A 13,995-nucleotide genomic window follows, 5' to 3' on the forward strand; every position below is an offset into this window, starting at 1 on the left:
ACTGCTGTATAGCTTTTGACGTTTTGAATGGCTCTAAAATGTGGCCTGAACGAGAAGGACGAAGCATAAAAGTAGATCTACTCTCACGAACGCTGGATTTTGGGTCATCATTATCGTAAATAGTCTGGTCCAGAATTGACGAGTCGTCACGGGATGATCTGACGGAATTGGTATCGTCCAGGTCAACAGACTCTTTCCGTGGCTTGTGGGACAATAGATATCGATGCCGGTGTTTCTTGGGTTTGCTGCTGCTGGACGAGCCTATGTTTGTACGAGTCGGACTGAGCTCGCTATTGCCAACATTGGGGTCGCCTTTGGCATATTGAGAGTCAGTAGCTGGTTCAGAATCCATCTTTTTATCTGATTTATTCGTTTCTTATTTTGTTTTGTTTTGTGTGGTTGATTGTTCAACAATTCAGTCTATCCAATCTCAAAGTACCAATGTCCCGCTGCCGTGCGAATTAAATTAACAAATACAATTGCAACACAACCTATCACTACAGCCAATGTCAAAAAGAACAGAAGTCTGTTTGAACTTGTTGGTACAGTTGATAAGGATCGGTCAGACAGTCGGTCGCCAGACTGGCGTTTTTGTCAATTGGTTCAACGAGCCGTTACCCTTATAGCTCACGCTATACCCTCTGTTGGGTTTATCACGCACTTTGTTCAGTGTCGCTATAAATTCGGTAAATTAGGGTAACAATGTAATTTTCCAATTTCTGTTAACTTATTAGTTAATTTGTGCTCTTTAATAAACAATTGTTCAACTGTTGTGCTAGCAAGGCGTTGTATACGAACTGGTCAGACCAAACTCCGACTTTTGTAGATAGCAGTTGGTACTGGTGGTGTTTGTAGACGTTGTTTTGTTCTGTTTTGGTTTGGATTTTTGTTTTGTTCCATATTCGCCATGCAAACGCACATTTGAGTAAAAAAAGTCTATTTTAAACCCCAGTGGTTTTATTTTCAAAACACTTACAAAACTGTTCTACCAGAGACTTTGTTCCATTCGAATTAAGCCGATATACAGAGGAATTGTATGGAGTCTATTTCCCGTTTAACGACCACTTTTAAACAATTGCACTGCTGGGGTGTGAAATTTGGTATTTACAACAACAGCAGCTGCTTTCGGTTCAGTTCTTTACAGTCGCTCTATGACCAGGTGCAAAAGTTTGTTTAATGTTTTAAAGTTCAAACAATCAATTGCAAGCCACTTCTGCACTCAGTCTGATTGTGCAGACTCTACACAGAACTTAGGGACTAGGGTTGGGGCTACAGATTTTGTTCAGACTATCCAGGGACCTGGTGCGTGTGAGCGGGCTTGGTTGTGCACGGACACGGACATGAGGCATTACTTGATCGGGGATAGAAGGGAAAACATGGGGGTAGGTGGGTAAAGCGGTGGGTGATGGACATGTGAAAACTTGCGTTTAGCATCAAGTGGGGCTACTTCCCTGCGTATAGTCGGTCCTAAACCGGGAATATCCCACTTCAATCCACGCCGATGACGAGGTATCTGAGGTTATCAGGACAATCGCCGAACCTCGCCGGTTATCATTCTCACGATTCGACCTCGGTGATTTTTCGATTTGCACCACCAAACTCATCGAGTTTTTTTGTTTGTTGGTGTTGTTGGTGTCATATGCCAAGTCTCTGTTCCTGTCTTGTAATCTGGTATCCGCCAGTTGGTCGGGTCAATTGGCCATGCGACCTATAATCGCATCAGTGCTTCAAACCGCTCTGACCTCGATCTGATCGCAACCCATGACTCTCCAGTTCTCATTTCATTTCCGAAAATGTCAGCATCGAAAATTTTAGACTTGAAAAAATTCTGCTCGTCCTAATTGAAAACGGATACAGCAATAGTAAACCCACTGTCGCTTTATGTAACTGGTCCAATTTTAGTCACCTATGTAAACACTTCCTAGTTATCTCAATGTTAACTTATATAGTAACCGTATAAGAACAGCAAATATAAAATAAAAAAAAAATAAATGCTTTTAGTATGCTCAACTCCACGAGTCTACTCTGACATCCCAATCACTCGCTTATGTACGCTGTAGCACTGCTTTCTCATCCCTCATCCCTTCTGCGGTACATGATTCACTAAATAGCATACTGTACCTGATATTATTCCTTCGATGGTTAGACTACTCTATTCGCAAGACCTTAATTTTAAAATCAAAATAGTAATGACTTGTAAATTTCTAAGTATCTGAATATCTGATTGCGATTTTTAGAGTCACAGAGCTCTTCCGACAGCTTAGACACAATTTAGGTTATCTAATTATGTAGCGATCGACAGGGTGCACGATCATACTCACCGACAGGAGGCCTGGGTTTGGCTCATGGAATAAATGTCCGGGTTCTAATGTCCACAATGATGTCAATTGCTTCAGACCAATGGCATCTAATGCATAGTATAGTATTTAAGCAGTGAAATGCCCACCAGTTTAGATGCCATTGCTCTTCAACGAATTTCTAAACCTCACTTCGAGTTTTGCACTCCAATTTCCTTTTAGATCATGTGAAATAATTACAGTACCATACAACAAAATGTCCAGACTATCAAAAAACTCCTGCGAAGCAGGAGCAACCAGGGTCTGGGGCGGAGCCCCAGCCGCCGGAGGCAGTCCCCGGACCATCTCGCTTCTAACTGGGGGTTCCCAGTGAACTCCTGACAAAAGCAGCAAAAGGTTTGGGATAGTCGATTGTCAGGTTCATCTACTGAATATAAGACAGACATTTCAGCCCAAGGTTAAGCCAAGGGTTAGCTGAAGCTATGAAATGTCCTGCCAAGCAATGTGGGTATATGAAACTCCATGTACACAATGTGCAATATTTTTTGTGTACTTAAATGAATTGCCAGCGTGCGTACATAAAAATGCAATGCTCGTTAATAGTTAACAAAAATTTGGAAACCAGGAGGAACACCTGTCGGAATAGTCAAAACAAAAGTCATGGGTTCATGTAATAAACTATCCAGGATGAACATCCAGAGTAATATCTCCGGCTAATATGGGCGTCCAACTAGTGTTTCCGTCCTGTCGTTGGTCTCCGGGTAATGGACACAAAGTAGCGCCTTTAAGCTTTCGGCACTAACATCTCCAGATGGTCGAATTCAAGTAGTATTTCGGGGAGGATTCAGATCTCCAAAGATAGGAGTCAGGATAGTAGACTGTATAACAATATATTCTTAAGAGTGTGTTTAATAGAGTTCTATAAGGATTAATGAAAATAGGACGGAAGGGCAGATATATATCTAAGAGAGAGCTGTACTTTTGAGGCTTGTGTAGGAAGCTCTCAGGGGACATTACTACAGCTGCCCTAAACCCCGCGGCCCCTCTCGCTGCGCTCGAGTCGGTTCCGTCGACGGTCCCAGCCATCTCCTGCGAAGCAGGAGCCACGGGGTCTGGGGCAGAGCCCCAGCCGCCGGAGGCAGTCCGAGTCCCCCAGGTTATTCCGGGTGCCTTGGGTTATAGATTAGGGTTCGAGGGTTTTAGGAAAATTCAGGGGTCGCAGGTGGGGTAGGTCGACGAAGCGGCTCTGCCCCACTTCGCCGGGGAAAACCAGTATTAGCCGCAAGGAACGGGGGCGTTGTGGCTAGCGGGGCCATACTACTTTTTTGAGTTCTGGAGGTGAGGCGGGCGGTAACTTTGTTACTCAGTTATGTCAGGTACATGATTTTGAGCGTCTATTGTATTTACCCACTGACATCACATGAGCTCCTCAGATATAGCCATTTCTTCCGACCGGAGTTTCTGTTTCAGAGCGTGGGTGTGGATCTGAGACATTCAAACACTGTACAGCAGCGGGGGCCATCGCCCGCACTGCAAATCTGGGGACATATCCGAGTCAGCTCCAACACATTGCTAGAAAGGTAACATGGTGCAGCGGAGCTTACATCAGGTGCAATGGCAGATGCAATGGCTCGAAATATTCGGCTGGGACTGGCCCGATTGGGAGGTTTGTCGAGGTGATAGCCAATCAATGCGTGCGCTATGATGTAGATAAACAGGAACCAGGCTCCACCTCAGTGAGACAGGACGGATCATTGCATTGTTGTTGTGTCATTTCAGACCCAGCTGGGGTCTAACAGCAGTGGTTACGGAAACTCGGAACGCTACGATCGTCAATGGTCGGAAAAATTGTGTATCAATCACTAATCAATTAGTATATCCTATTTGTATCGACGTGCCGTTGAGCCGTGGGATTATTAAGTGGGGGTAGCATCTCTCCTACATTAGTCTATAGTGTTAATGTACATACGGCCCCACTTCACCCCACTCGACCCCACTTGGATCAAATCCCCCAGACTAATATCTAACTAAATACTATCCACCTAAATTTCAAGATATCCGACATACAGCTCTAGTCGAAAGTAAAGTAAACTAAGGCAAATAGACTAAATGGTATATACTTAAAGCTAACTAAATAGAACAGTAGAGCTGATCTCGCCTAGTAGGTTGTTAGTAAAGAGGATCTTCATCTGAGCAACATAACGTCTTACTACTACTGTTACTACTACAACTACTACCATACATCGTGGCCAGTACCTAATATTCTTCCATGTTCTACTGTATATACTTACCTGTACAGATATCGACCCAGGGCAAATTCACACTGGGGAAATATTACCCCAGCCAGTAGAACCTACTGCACCCACACACACCCACACACCACCTTCTATCATTTCCTCAATAGAAACCCCTCTTTTTTATTCAACCGAACAGATATTTTCCCCATACTCTAAGCGTAATGCACATACCGGATAAATTGGTTAAAACAGGCTTTCACTGCAGCTGTTCGGGGAAATTTCACTTGCTTGTGGGGGGAAATCATTTATGCATGGGGAAAATTCTAGCGGAAAAAAGAAACAGAAGTACACGTAACGTTTACTGTGGGCTCAAACGCTGGATAATAGCGATAGTGACAGTTGCGGGGGTGGCAGTTTTTGGGGCTGGCAGTTTCGGGGAGCTAAAGCTTGTAATAGCCACAGCTTCCAAACCGGTAGAATGATCAAATAAAGTTCCATCTCAACAACCATAATTCTAACCCGTTGATAAATAAAAAAGTCTACTATTTTATTAAGTGCTATCAGGGGGTGACTACTCTTTCTAATTGTGAATCGAAACACTTCATTTCAAATTTCGGATACAAAAAACAGTTGGCGAACTTAATTTGATGCCGTCAAGGGAGAATAACTTTAGTAGTATTTGCTGGACATGTCTTCCTAGTAACTCAGTCAGCCTCCGAGGGAAACACAGACTGGATGGACTATCAGTAAAGGCTAAAACACGCAGCCATCGGTGGATGTGTTAGGCCCGTCAGGAGGGAGGACTCCGCTTCAAAGGGTAAATTTCATTGCATATTCTGCACATGGGAGCTAAATATCCCATACCCATGCCAACGAACGGGTGTGTTCCCACACTAGCTCCACAATATTTTTTCAAATATAAATAAACCCCATCTCCCCCACTCAATTCCTATTTTTCTCTTCTTCTTTTTTTCTTTCTTTCTTTCTTTCCTCATAATAATCTTATTTATTTATCAACCTTCAAAATTAATCGTCTACTTCGATCCCCCATTACTGCTACTAGCACTCTATTCAAACGTTCAATAATGACTTCTTCTGCTACTGTTACTCTTAACCCCTCCGGCCAAAAGATGCCTCTTGTTGGTTTCGGTGCCTGGAAGGTTGGCAAGGACACTTGTGCCGACACCATCTACAACGCCATCAAGTCTGGTTACAGACTTATTGACGGTGCTCAAGATTACGCCAACGAGAAGGAGTGTGGTCAAGGTGTTGCCCGTGCCATTAAGGAGGGAATCATCAAGCGTGAGGACATTTTCATCACCTCCAAGCTCTGGAACACTTTCCACGCTAAGGAGCACGTTGAGCCCATGCTCAAGAGATCTTTGGCCGACTGGGGTCTTGAATACTTTGACTTGTTCTTGATCCACTTCCCCATTGCTCAAAAGTATGTTGACCCTGCTGTCAGATACCCCCCCACCTATGTCAATGACATTGAGAAGAGCATTGCTTACTTCCAAAACACTCCCATCTCTGAGACCTGGGGTGCCCTTGAGAAGTGTGTCGAGGCTGGCCTCGTCAAGAACATTGGTATCTCCAACTTCAACGCCGGTCTTATCCGTGACTTGCTCACCTATGCCAAGATCAGACCTGCTGTTCTCCAAATTGAGCACCACCCCTACTTGACCCAACCCGACCTCATCAAGTACGTCCAAGCTGAGGGTATTGCCATCACTGCTTACTCCACCTTCGGTCCTCAATCTTTCATTGAGCTCAACCACCCCAAGGCCAAGTCTATCACTTTGGTCCTTGAGCACCCCACCGTTTTGAAGATCGCTGAGGAGACCAAGAAGACTCCTGCCCAAGTCATCCTCAGATGGGTCACTCAACGTAACATCGCCGTTATCCCCAAGTCCAACAACCAAGGTCGTCTTGTCCAAAACCTCGACTCCACCGACTTCAACCTCACCGAGGAGCAAATCTCTGCCATCTCTGCCCTCGACATCGGTCTCAGATTCAACAACCCTGCTGACTGGCCCACTCCTTCCCCTATCTTCTAAACTGTTTTAATGGACTAACAGGTTATGATTGTGGATATGTAGAACGAAAAATAAAAATATTTGATACACGACTACCGTGGGACATGCCTCCGGCGGCTGGGGCTCTGCCCCAGACCCCGTGGCTCCTCTCGCTTCGCTCGAGTCGTTGCGTGGGGCTCCAGCAGCTCCGCGAAGCGGAGCACAACCAGGGTCTGGGGCGGAGCCCCAGCCGCCGGAGGCACGGCCCATCCCCCTGGATCGTGTGCCCTTGCACCATTGCGGGCTTATCTTATCTCATGCGCCCGAGCGGCTATTTTGGTTCCCGAGTATATAAGCAGCACCAGAACCGTTTGATGACGGCGTTGGTTGTTGGTTGTCAATTATAATTAAAAAGAGATGTCTGCTCTGGCTAGAAGCTTGAAGATTGCCCTTATCCAGTTTGCAGCTGGTGCTGACAAGGCCGCGAACCTGGCCACTGTCAAAACAAAGGTATCGGAGGCCGTGGCTAATGGCGCCAAGTTGGTGGTGCTGCCAGAATGTTTCAACTCGCCATATGCTGTGAGCGCATTTCCTAAATATGCTGAGAAGATCCCCGAGGGAGAAACCACCCAGTTTCTGTCGGAATTGGCAAAAAAGTCGAATATTTTCCTGATTGGCGGGTCAATTCCTGAGATTGGATCCGACGGCAAGATATACAACACCAATGTGTCGTTCGACACCCAGGGCACTATCATTGCCAAACACAGAAAAGTTCATTTGTTTGACATCGATGTTCCTGGAAAAATCCGGTTTATTGAAAGCGAGACTCTAACTGGCGGCTCGAAAGCCACTGTATTTGATGTCGAAGGATTCGGCACTGTGGGACTTGGAATCTGTTATGACATTCGATTTCCCGAACTGGCATCAATTGCTGCTCGCAAAGGTGCCTTTGCCCTGCTATATCCAGGAGCATTTAACACCACTACAGGACCTCTGCATTGGAAACTGCTGGCCAGGGCCCGAGCAGTTGACAACCAAGTGTACGTCATTACAGCATCTCCTTCGCGAGACCTGACCTCATCCTACCATGCCTACGGACACTCACAAGTGATTGATCCCTGGGGTGAAACCGTTTCAGAGGCTCAAGAAGGCGAAGAAATCATCTATGCCACCTTGGAGCCTGAGAAAATCGACTCTGCACGTTCTGGCATTCCCGTGACGAGCCAACGCCGTTTCGACGTCTACGAAGACGTCTCTACCCATGCCAAAGTATCAGACAAATAAACCACTCTTGGCAATCCCCAAAAATTTCGACTCTTAACTACCATCAGAGTCCCAGCTGCTCCGCGAAGCGGAGCACAACCAGGGTCTGGGGCGGAGCCCCAGCCGCCGGAGGCAGACCAGTCACCCCAGTGTTGCTAGTCTGTTAATATAGCAAATAAAAAAGAGAATAAACCTGACAGCTCCTGGATCCTGAGAGACCCTGCGTGAGGAGTCGAGGACCCTAACATCGACCCGCGCGGGAGAAAGATCACGCGGAGATGCAGCAGCAGCAGGACCAGCAGGAGGGAGGTGGTTTGGGATGCAGAGATACCGAAATATATTTATATCTAAGAGGATAGATATACAAGATAGTTACCCCAGGTAATTAGCAGTAGCGAGTTCGAACGTTAGGAAGCGCTCACTGCAGCAACACGTCAGGCTGATATCGGTAGCATGCGACGTCGTGCGCCCTCAACGGCGTCCTCGAAGTCGTCGGACTCGGTTCTGACTGCCGGTCAGGGCCAGGAGCTCGACAGTTTTATCTACGACTACCTCGCCAAAATCATTCTTCTGGGTCCCAGTGGTTGTGGCAAGTCCTGTATTCTCCACAGGTTCGTCAAAGGTGACTGTAAGTATCCGGCTCACGGGAAAGACATGCCTCCGGCGGCTGGGGCTCCGCCCCAGACCCTGGTTGTGCTCCGCTTCGCGGAGCTTCTGGACTCCTTTACGTAGCAACTTGTGCGTAGAAAGAGGAGCAGTGGGTTCTGGGGCACAGCCCCAGTCTCCGGAGGTACAGTCTCCCCCCAAGAATGAGTGGCTAACAGTGGCAGGGCGAGTTTTGGCATCTCAGACTATTGGAGTAGAGTTCTCGTCGAAGATCGTGAAATTAGGGCAGGACCCAATGACAAGAAGAAACCTCAAGCTCCAACTTTGGGACACGGCGGGACAGGAGCGGTTTCGGTCGCTGACAAGAGGGTACTACAGAGGCTCTGCTGGCGTGTTGCTGGTTTATGATGTCACGAACCGGGCTTCTTTTGAGAAACTCGACGCTTTTTTGAAGGATATACGTGCTCTCACTACTCCTAATGTATCCATAATATTACTCGCCAACAAGGTCGATTTGTTAGATGATTCTGACCCCTCGACTATAGTACGGGACTCTGAAGTCCTGGATTTTTGTGCCCGAAACAATAATATCCCATTAATACACACATCAGCATTCACCGGCCAGAATATAGACGAGGCGTTCACCCGGCTCGCGAGCATGATTCTCACTAAAGTCGAAATTGGCACAATAGACCCTGAAGACATCGATTCCGGCGTGCAATACGGCGACATTCCTCGTTGGGATAATACTGTGGGACGGTCTGCAAGGGGTTCAATGATACCGCTGGCAGGTCTATTTGGCCGCCAGTCACATTATTCTCAGGACACGAGTGGCGGTTCGGGGAGGTGTTGCTGATACTTGGGGTGCCAGCATTGCCTCCGGCGGCTGGGGCTACGCCCCAGACCCCATGGCTCCTGCTTCGCAGGAGATTGCGGGGTGAGTCTGTGGAGTCGGTAGGGCCAATTCAGTTTTGGAGCCGCTGGGATGATCGTTTTTAATTATTTTTGTACTTCTATACTCATATAACTCTAGCATCTTTTTATATTATTATCTTTAATGAATCACAATGGTAAACCTAGAATTCAGTTCAAACTGCAAAACGCATTGAAACTGTTCATTATCAGTTCTCTCATTTATAAAGCCATAGATCCGTATGGATTTGTATGGAATCGTGAATTTGCAGATTTGCAGATTCGTAGATTCGTAGATTTGATAAGTGCTATCCATCTTTCAGGGGTAGTGGTCAGGGGTAATGCATGCGGCGTGACACTTTTTCATGCTACTCTATGCTGCTTCACAGTAGTGATCTTTTAATGTGCTTCAAGCCGTATAAATAAATAATATACGCGAAGCGTGAACCGCGTCTGCATCATCAACACTATTAGAAGACATCATCACAATGCCAAGGTAAGCAATTCATTTCCGAACTTGATAATAGAAGAAAACAGACCAGTTGTTTGAGGCTGAAGCTGAATATCACGACTGCTTGAAAAGTGGCTTGAGTTCTCACTAACTTATGTAGGGAGCTGATTACAATCCAGGCTGGTCAGTGTGGTAACCAGGTCGGAGATCAGTTCTGGCAACAGCTGTGCTTGGAACATGGGATCTCTCAAGATGGCACGCTACAACCATTTGCCACTGAAGGCTCGGGTGGTGACAGAAAAGATGTTTTTTTCTATCAATCAGATGATACAAGATATATCCCTCGGGCTATTTTAATTGATTTAGAGCCTCGAGTAATCAATAACATTATGACCAGCAGCCACGCCAAAATGTATAATCCTGAAAATATATACATTTCTCCTCAGGGAGGAGGTGCCGGTAATAACTGGGGTGCTGGTTATCACTCGGGAGAACGGATTTCCGAAGAATTGATGGATATGTTGGATCGAGAAGCTGATGGTAGTGATTCTTTGGAGGGATTCATGCTGCTGCATTCTATTGCTGGTGGTACTGGTTCTGGTGTGGGTTCTTTTCTTCTTGAACGATTAAATGATCGGTTTCCTAAAAAGTTGATTCAGACTTATTCTGTGTTCCCTGCTAGTAATCAGGTATCGGATGTAGTCGTCCAGCCATACAACAGTATCCTAACTCTGAAACGGCTAGCGCTTCATGCTGATTCTGTTATTGTTATCGATAATGGTGCATTGACGAGAATTGCTGCTGACACCTTAAATGTTCAGTCTCCTACATTTGCACAAACAAATCAATTAGTTTCCACCGTCATGTCTGCTAGTACCTCTACATTACGGTATCCTGGCTATCTACACAATGATCTGGCTAGTATCATGGCCAGTCTGATTCCTTTCCCTAAAGCCCATTTCCTCATGACTTCATACACACCATTTACAAATGATACAGTAGACCAAGCCAAGCTGGTGCGAAAAACAACTGTTCTGGATATCATGAGACGGTTACTACAACCCAAAAACAGAATGGTCAGCACTGCCCAGTCAAAAACAAGTTGCTATATTTCTCTGCTAAATATAATTCAAGGAGAAGTCGACCCTACTGATATCCACAAGTCACTGCTACGTATTCGAGAACGGAATCTAGCCAACTTCCTACCGTCTTCACCTGCATCTCTTCAAATCTCTCTTGCTAGAAGATCTCCATATACTACGACCACACTGTCAAACTCTAGAATATCTGGTCTCATGCTGGCCAATCACACTTCTATCACCTCACTTTTCCAAAGATCTCTCGACCAATTCGACCGTCTGCTTCGACGACAGGCTTTTATTGAACAGTACAAAAAGCAGCCCATGTTTGAAAATGGTTTAGAAGAATTCGACGATTCGCGCGAGATACTCAGATCTGTTATAAAAGAATACAAAGATCTTGAGCAAGAGGTTCCTGAGGAACCTCTTGAAAACTAGATATTCTGTAATATTATTTATTCGCTCTTAATTAACCAAGCTGCTTGGATCTGACAGGATATCGAACGAGCTGAACATTTGTTCCGGTGAAAGCATTTCTCAGTAAGCTCGTCTTTGTGCTTCTGTTTCGTTTATTCGAAAATAAAAAGTAAAATAATAGATCAGAGATGCTATTAAATCTGCTAGGTAGAGAGATAGAGACCGATGGAGAGGCCAACTAGATAGTGCTATCAGTCTGCCAGGCAGCAGATTGTACTTCGGTCAGATAAATTGACTCCGATAACTAAATGAACCCTTGTTCGCCTAATTATTGCTTGGTATGTGATAGGCTTTGAACTAATATCATGTTTAGCTTTACAATTGGTTTTTATTTTCTACTTTTATATTTATCTATGCTTTTGTATAGCACAGGTAGGCAATCCCTATTGCTAGTCCAATTATAACTTTATATAGTGATAGACATCCAGAAATAGAACCAATAGAAGGAACCCCATTAAGTTACAAACCAACGGCGGCAGGCCAGGATAAGTTTGGAAATATAACATTTCAGTCGTGGCCAGAGCCGACTCCTCTCAAGGCATTAGGGCCCACTGGTGCCATAAGTAAGGTTACTCGAAAACAGTTAACCCGCCCTGTGCCTCCGGGGGCGGGGGACTCTGCCCCAAACCCCGTGGTTCCAGTCGCTTCGCTCTAGTCGTTCCATAGACGTTCCTGGAAATCTCCTGCGAAGTAGGAGCTACGGGGTCTGGGGCGGAGCCCCAGCTGCCGGAGGCCCATCTCGGTTCGCTAATATTGAGGAATGGTGTCACAGGAATTGGAAATAATCTATTAGAGAAATACAAAAGTAGTAAAAACAAAATTAGGTCAGGTCTGGTCCTGTTCTCAGTTCCTCAGTCATGTTCAGTGTGGTGGTGTCCGTCTTCCGTGGTTCCCAGTTCTCAAGTGTGGTTGGTAGTACCGTTTCGAGTGGAGTGCAAGGCTCGGGGTGCCAATGCGGTGGTCAGGCTCTTGCTATCATCTGGTTCCAGAGATCTTTCGGAATCAGACCTCAGCGAAGCAAGATCGCGAGATACGTCTGTCAAAAAGAAACCTGCAAGCAGCCGATAGTCGAAGAAGCCATTCCTATTGTGTGTCTGCCAAGGAGGTGCCAGCACAATAGAAGTACCATAAAGTGAAACGGTAGAGTCGAAATGGAGGAGTGGCAGCCGCCGGGCGCCTGGTCCAAGTGGTTTCAAATGAAGATGACCAACCATAATTGAGTTGAATGTGGGAACATAATTTGGAATCCGGATAATTGTACCATGATGGAATGTTGTGATGACATGAGGAATCAGGAACAAGGTGTGACAGGAATGACTGTTGATTAAAGAAGAAATCGAAGTTCATCATTGTAGGTGTGATATTGTCTTCTGGCGTTATTGCCAAGAGCTCTTCTTCTCTCTCTCTTTCTAGTTGGGGTAGTGTCGTATCTCAACCAATCATAAACTTTGATAGTAAGTTTATCGTGATACAGGGCAGCACCAATACGATAGTTAACCGATTTGATTGCAGACAGAAACTTCAGATCTTCAATGACTTCGTGATAGAGTCTGTTTTCAAAGTCTTTGTCATCAGTAGTGGGGAAAGTGTCGCAAAGTTGGTTTCCAAGGCGATTGAAGCCTTCAAGCCATCTGACCATGTTGTTGCCGATATGAACGTTACACTTGTATTCATGTTGAGTCTCGTCCTTCTTCGTGTACTCAATGGCAAAAAACTCGCCGCCAACTCGGTAGAGTCCGATATATGCGGCAAGGTGGGTGGTTCGGTAGCACCATTTGTCTCTCAGATGCTTGCCAAACTTTCTCGCATAATTGTTTAGTGCGAAAGCCCTGTCAGCAGTGAGAGGATGGAGGAGGAATTGGTGATCACGAGAGATGAAGAGTCCAGTGGTGTCCAGTCCGTCAGTTCGCATCCAGTTGTTACAAGCCTCCATGAAGTCGTGGTCCGACACTCCAAACATCTTTCTAATGAAAGTGAAGTCTGTCTTGTTGAAGGCCTCGAAAGTGTTATTGTCGATGTTATCGATAGACAATTTCTTAAAGACGTCAAGAGAGTAAGTCATCGAAGTACCAAAAGATTTATGATGAGAGTTCCATCGGAGTTTGTACTTGAGTTTGGAAAAAAAAGTCTTCTGTTCTTCAATGGTGGCTCTTACACCTTCTGAAAGGGATTTCAATTTGGAGATCCAAGCATCGCTGAATTCGATTTGGGATTCGTTCTTAGGAGCCAGTTCCAAGGCGTTACGAATAGAGATGTTCTCAGGCACATTGGATGAGGAAATAGTAGCAGGACTGGGAGAAGTAGAAGTGGAAGAAGTACTAGACTTCTTAGAATTCTTAAAAGAATTGAAAAAGCTTCTCAAGCCCTTGAAATGAGAGCGAGAATCATGGTTGACCTCCTGAGAGTCATCTGCTGGGATAATAATTTCTTTCTCTGACTCAAAAGCAATTTGGATGCCAATGACCAATTCAATGACCTTTGTTCTGATAAAAGTCAAGTGGAAGAACATTGTTTCTGATTACGATGATAAACCAGTATTAATTGAGTAACAACACAATACAAGTGATGTTGACGAGCTTAACCGAAAAGATGACCCAAGACAAGGTCAAATAAAGCTGTGAATGATAATAGAACCACAAATTCAAACGGTGGTCAAAT

At 45.4% G+C, this 13,995-nt stretch overlaps 3 protein-coding genes across 3 annotated transcripts; all 3 read left to right on the plus strand.

Annotated features, from left to right (window-relative positions):
* Positions 1-5,619: 5,619 nt before the first annotated feature.
* GRE3 (trifunctional aldehyde reductase/xylose reductase/glucose 1-dehydrogenase (NADP(+))) lies at positions 5,620-6,591 on the plus strand (the record flags this gene model as incomplete). Its single annotated transcript, XM_018880141.1, has 1 exon — positions 5,620-6,591. One exon carries the CDS (start codon positions 5,620-5,622, stop codon positions 6,589-6,591), a length of 972 nt encoding a protein of 323 aa, XP_018737989.1.
* Positions 6,592-6,966: 375 nt separating this feature from the next.
* NIT3 (Nit3p) lies at positions 6,967-7,833 on the plus strand (the record flags this gene model as incomplete). Its single annotated transcript, XM_018880142.1, has 1 exon — positions 6,967-7,833. One exon carries the CDS (start codon positions 6,967-6,969, stop codon positions 7,831-7,833), a length of 867 nt encoding a protein of 288 aa, XP_018737990.1.
* Positions 7,834-10,191: 2,358 nt separating this feature from the next.
* On the plus strand, positions 10,192-11,298 carry TUB4 (gamma-tubulin; the record flags this gene model as incomplete). The annotated part of the gene is made up of 1 exon (XM_018880143.1): positions 10,192-11,298. One exon carries the CDS (start codon positions 10,192-10,194, stop codon positions 11,296-11,298), a length of 1,107 nt encoding a protein of 368 aa, XP_018737991.1.
* Positions 11,299-13,995: the final 2,697 nt, after the last annotated feature.

The sequence above is a fragment of the Sugiyamaella lignohabitans genome, chromosome B (genome assembly GCF_001640025.1).
Source record: "Sugiyamaella lignohabitans strain CBS 10342 chromosome B, complete sequence".
NCBI classification, from domain to species: domain Eukaryota; kingdom Fungi; phylum Ascomycota; class Dipodascomycetes; order Dipodascales; family Trichomonascaceae; genus Sugiyamaella; species Sugiyamaella lignohabitans.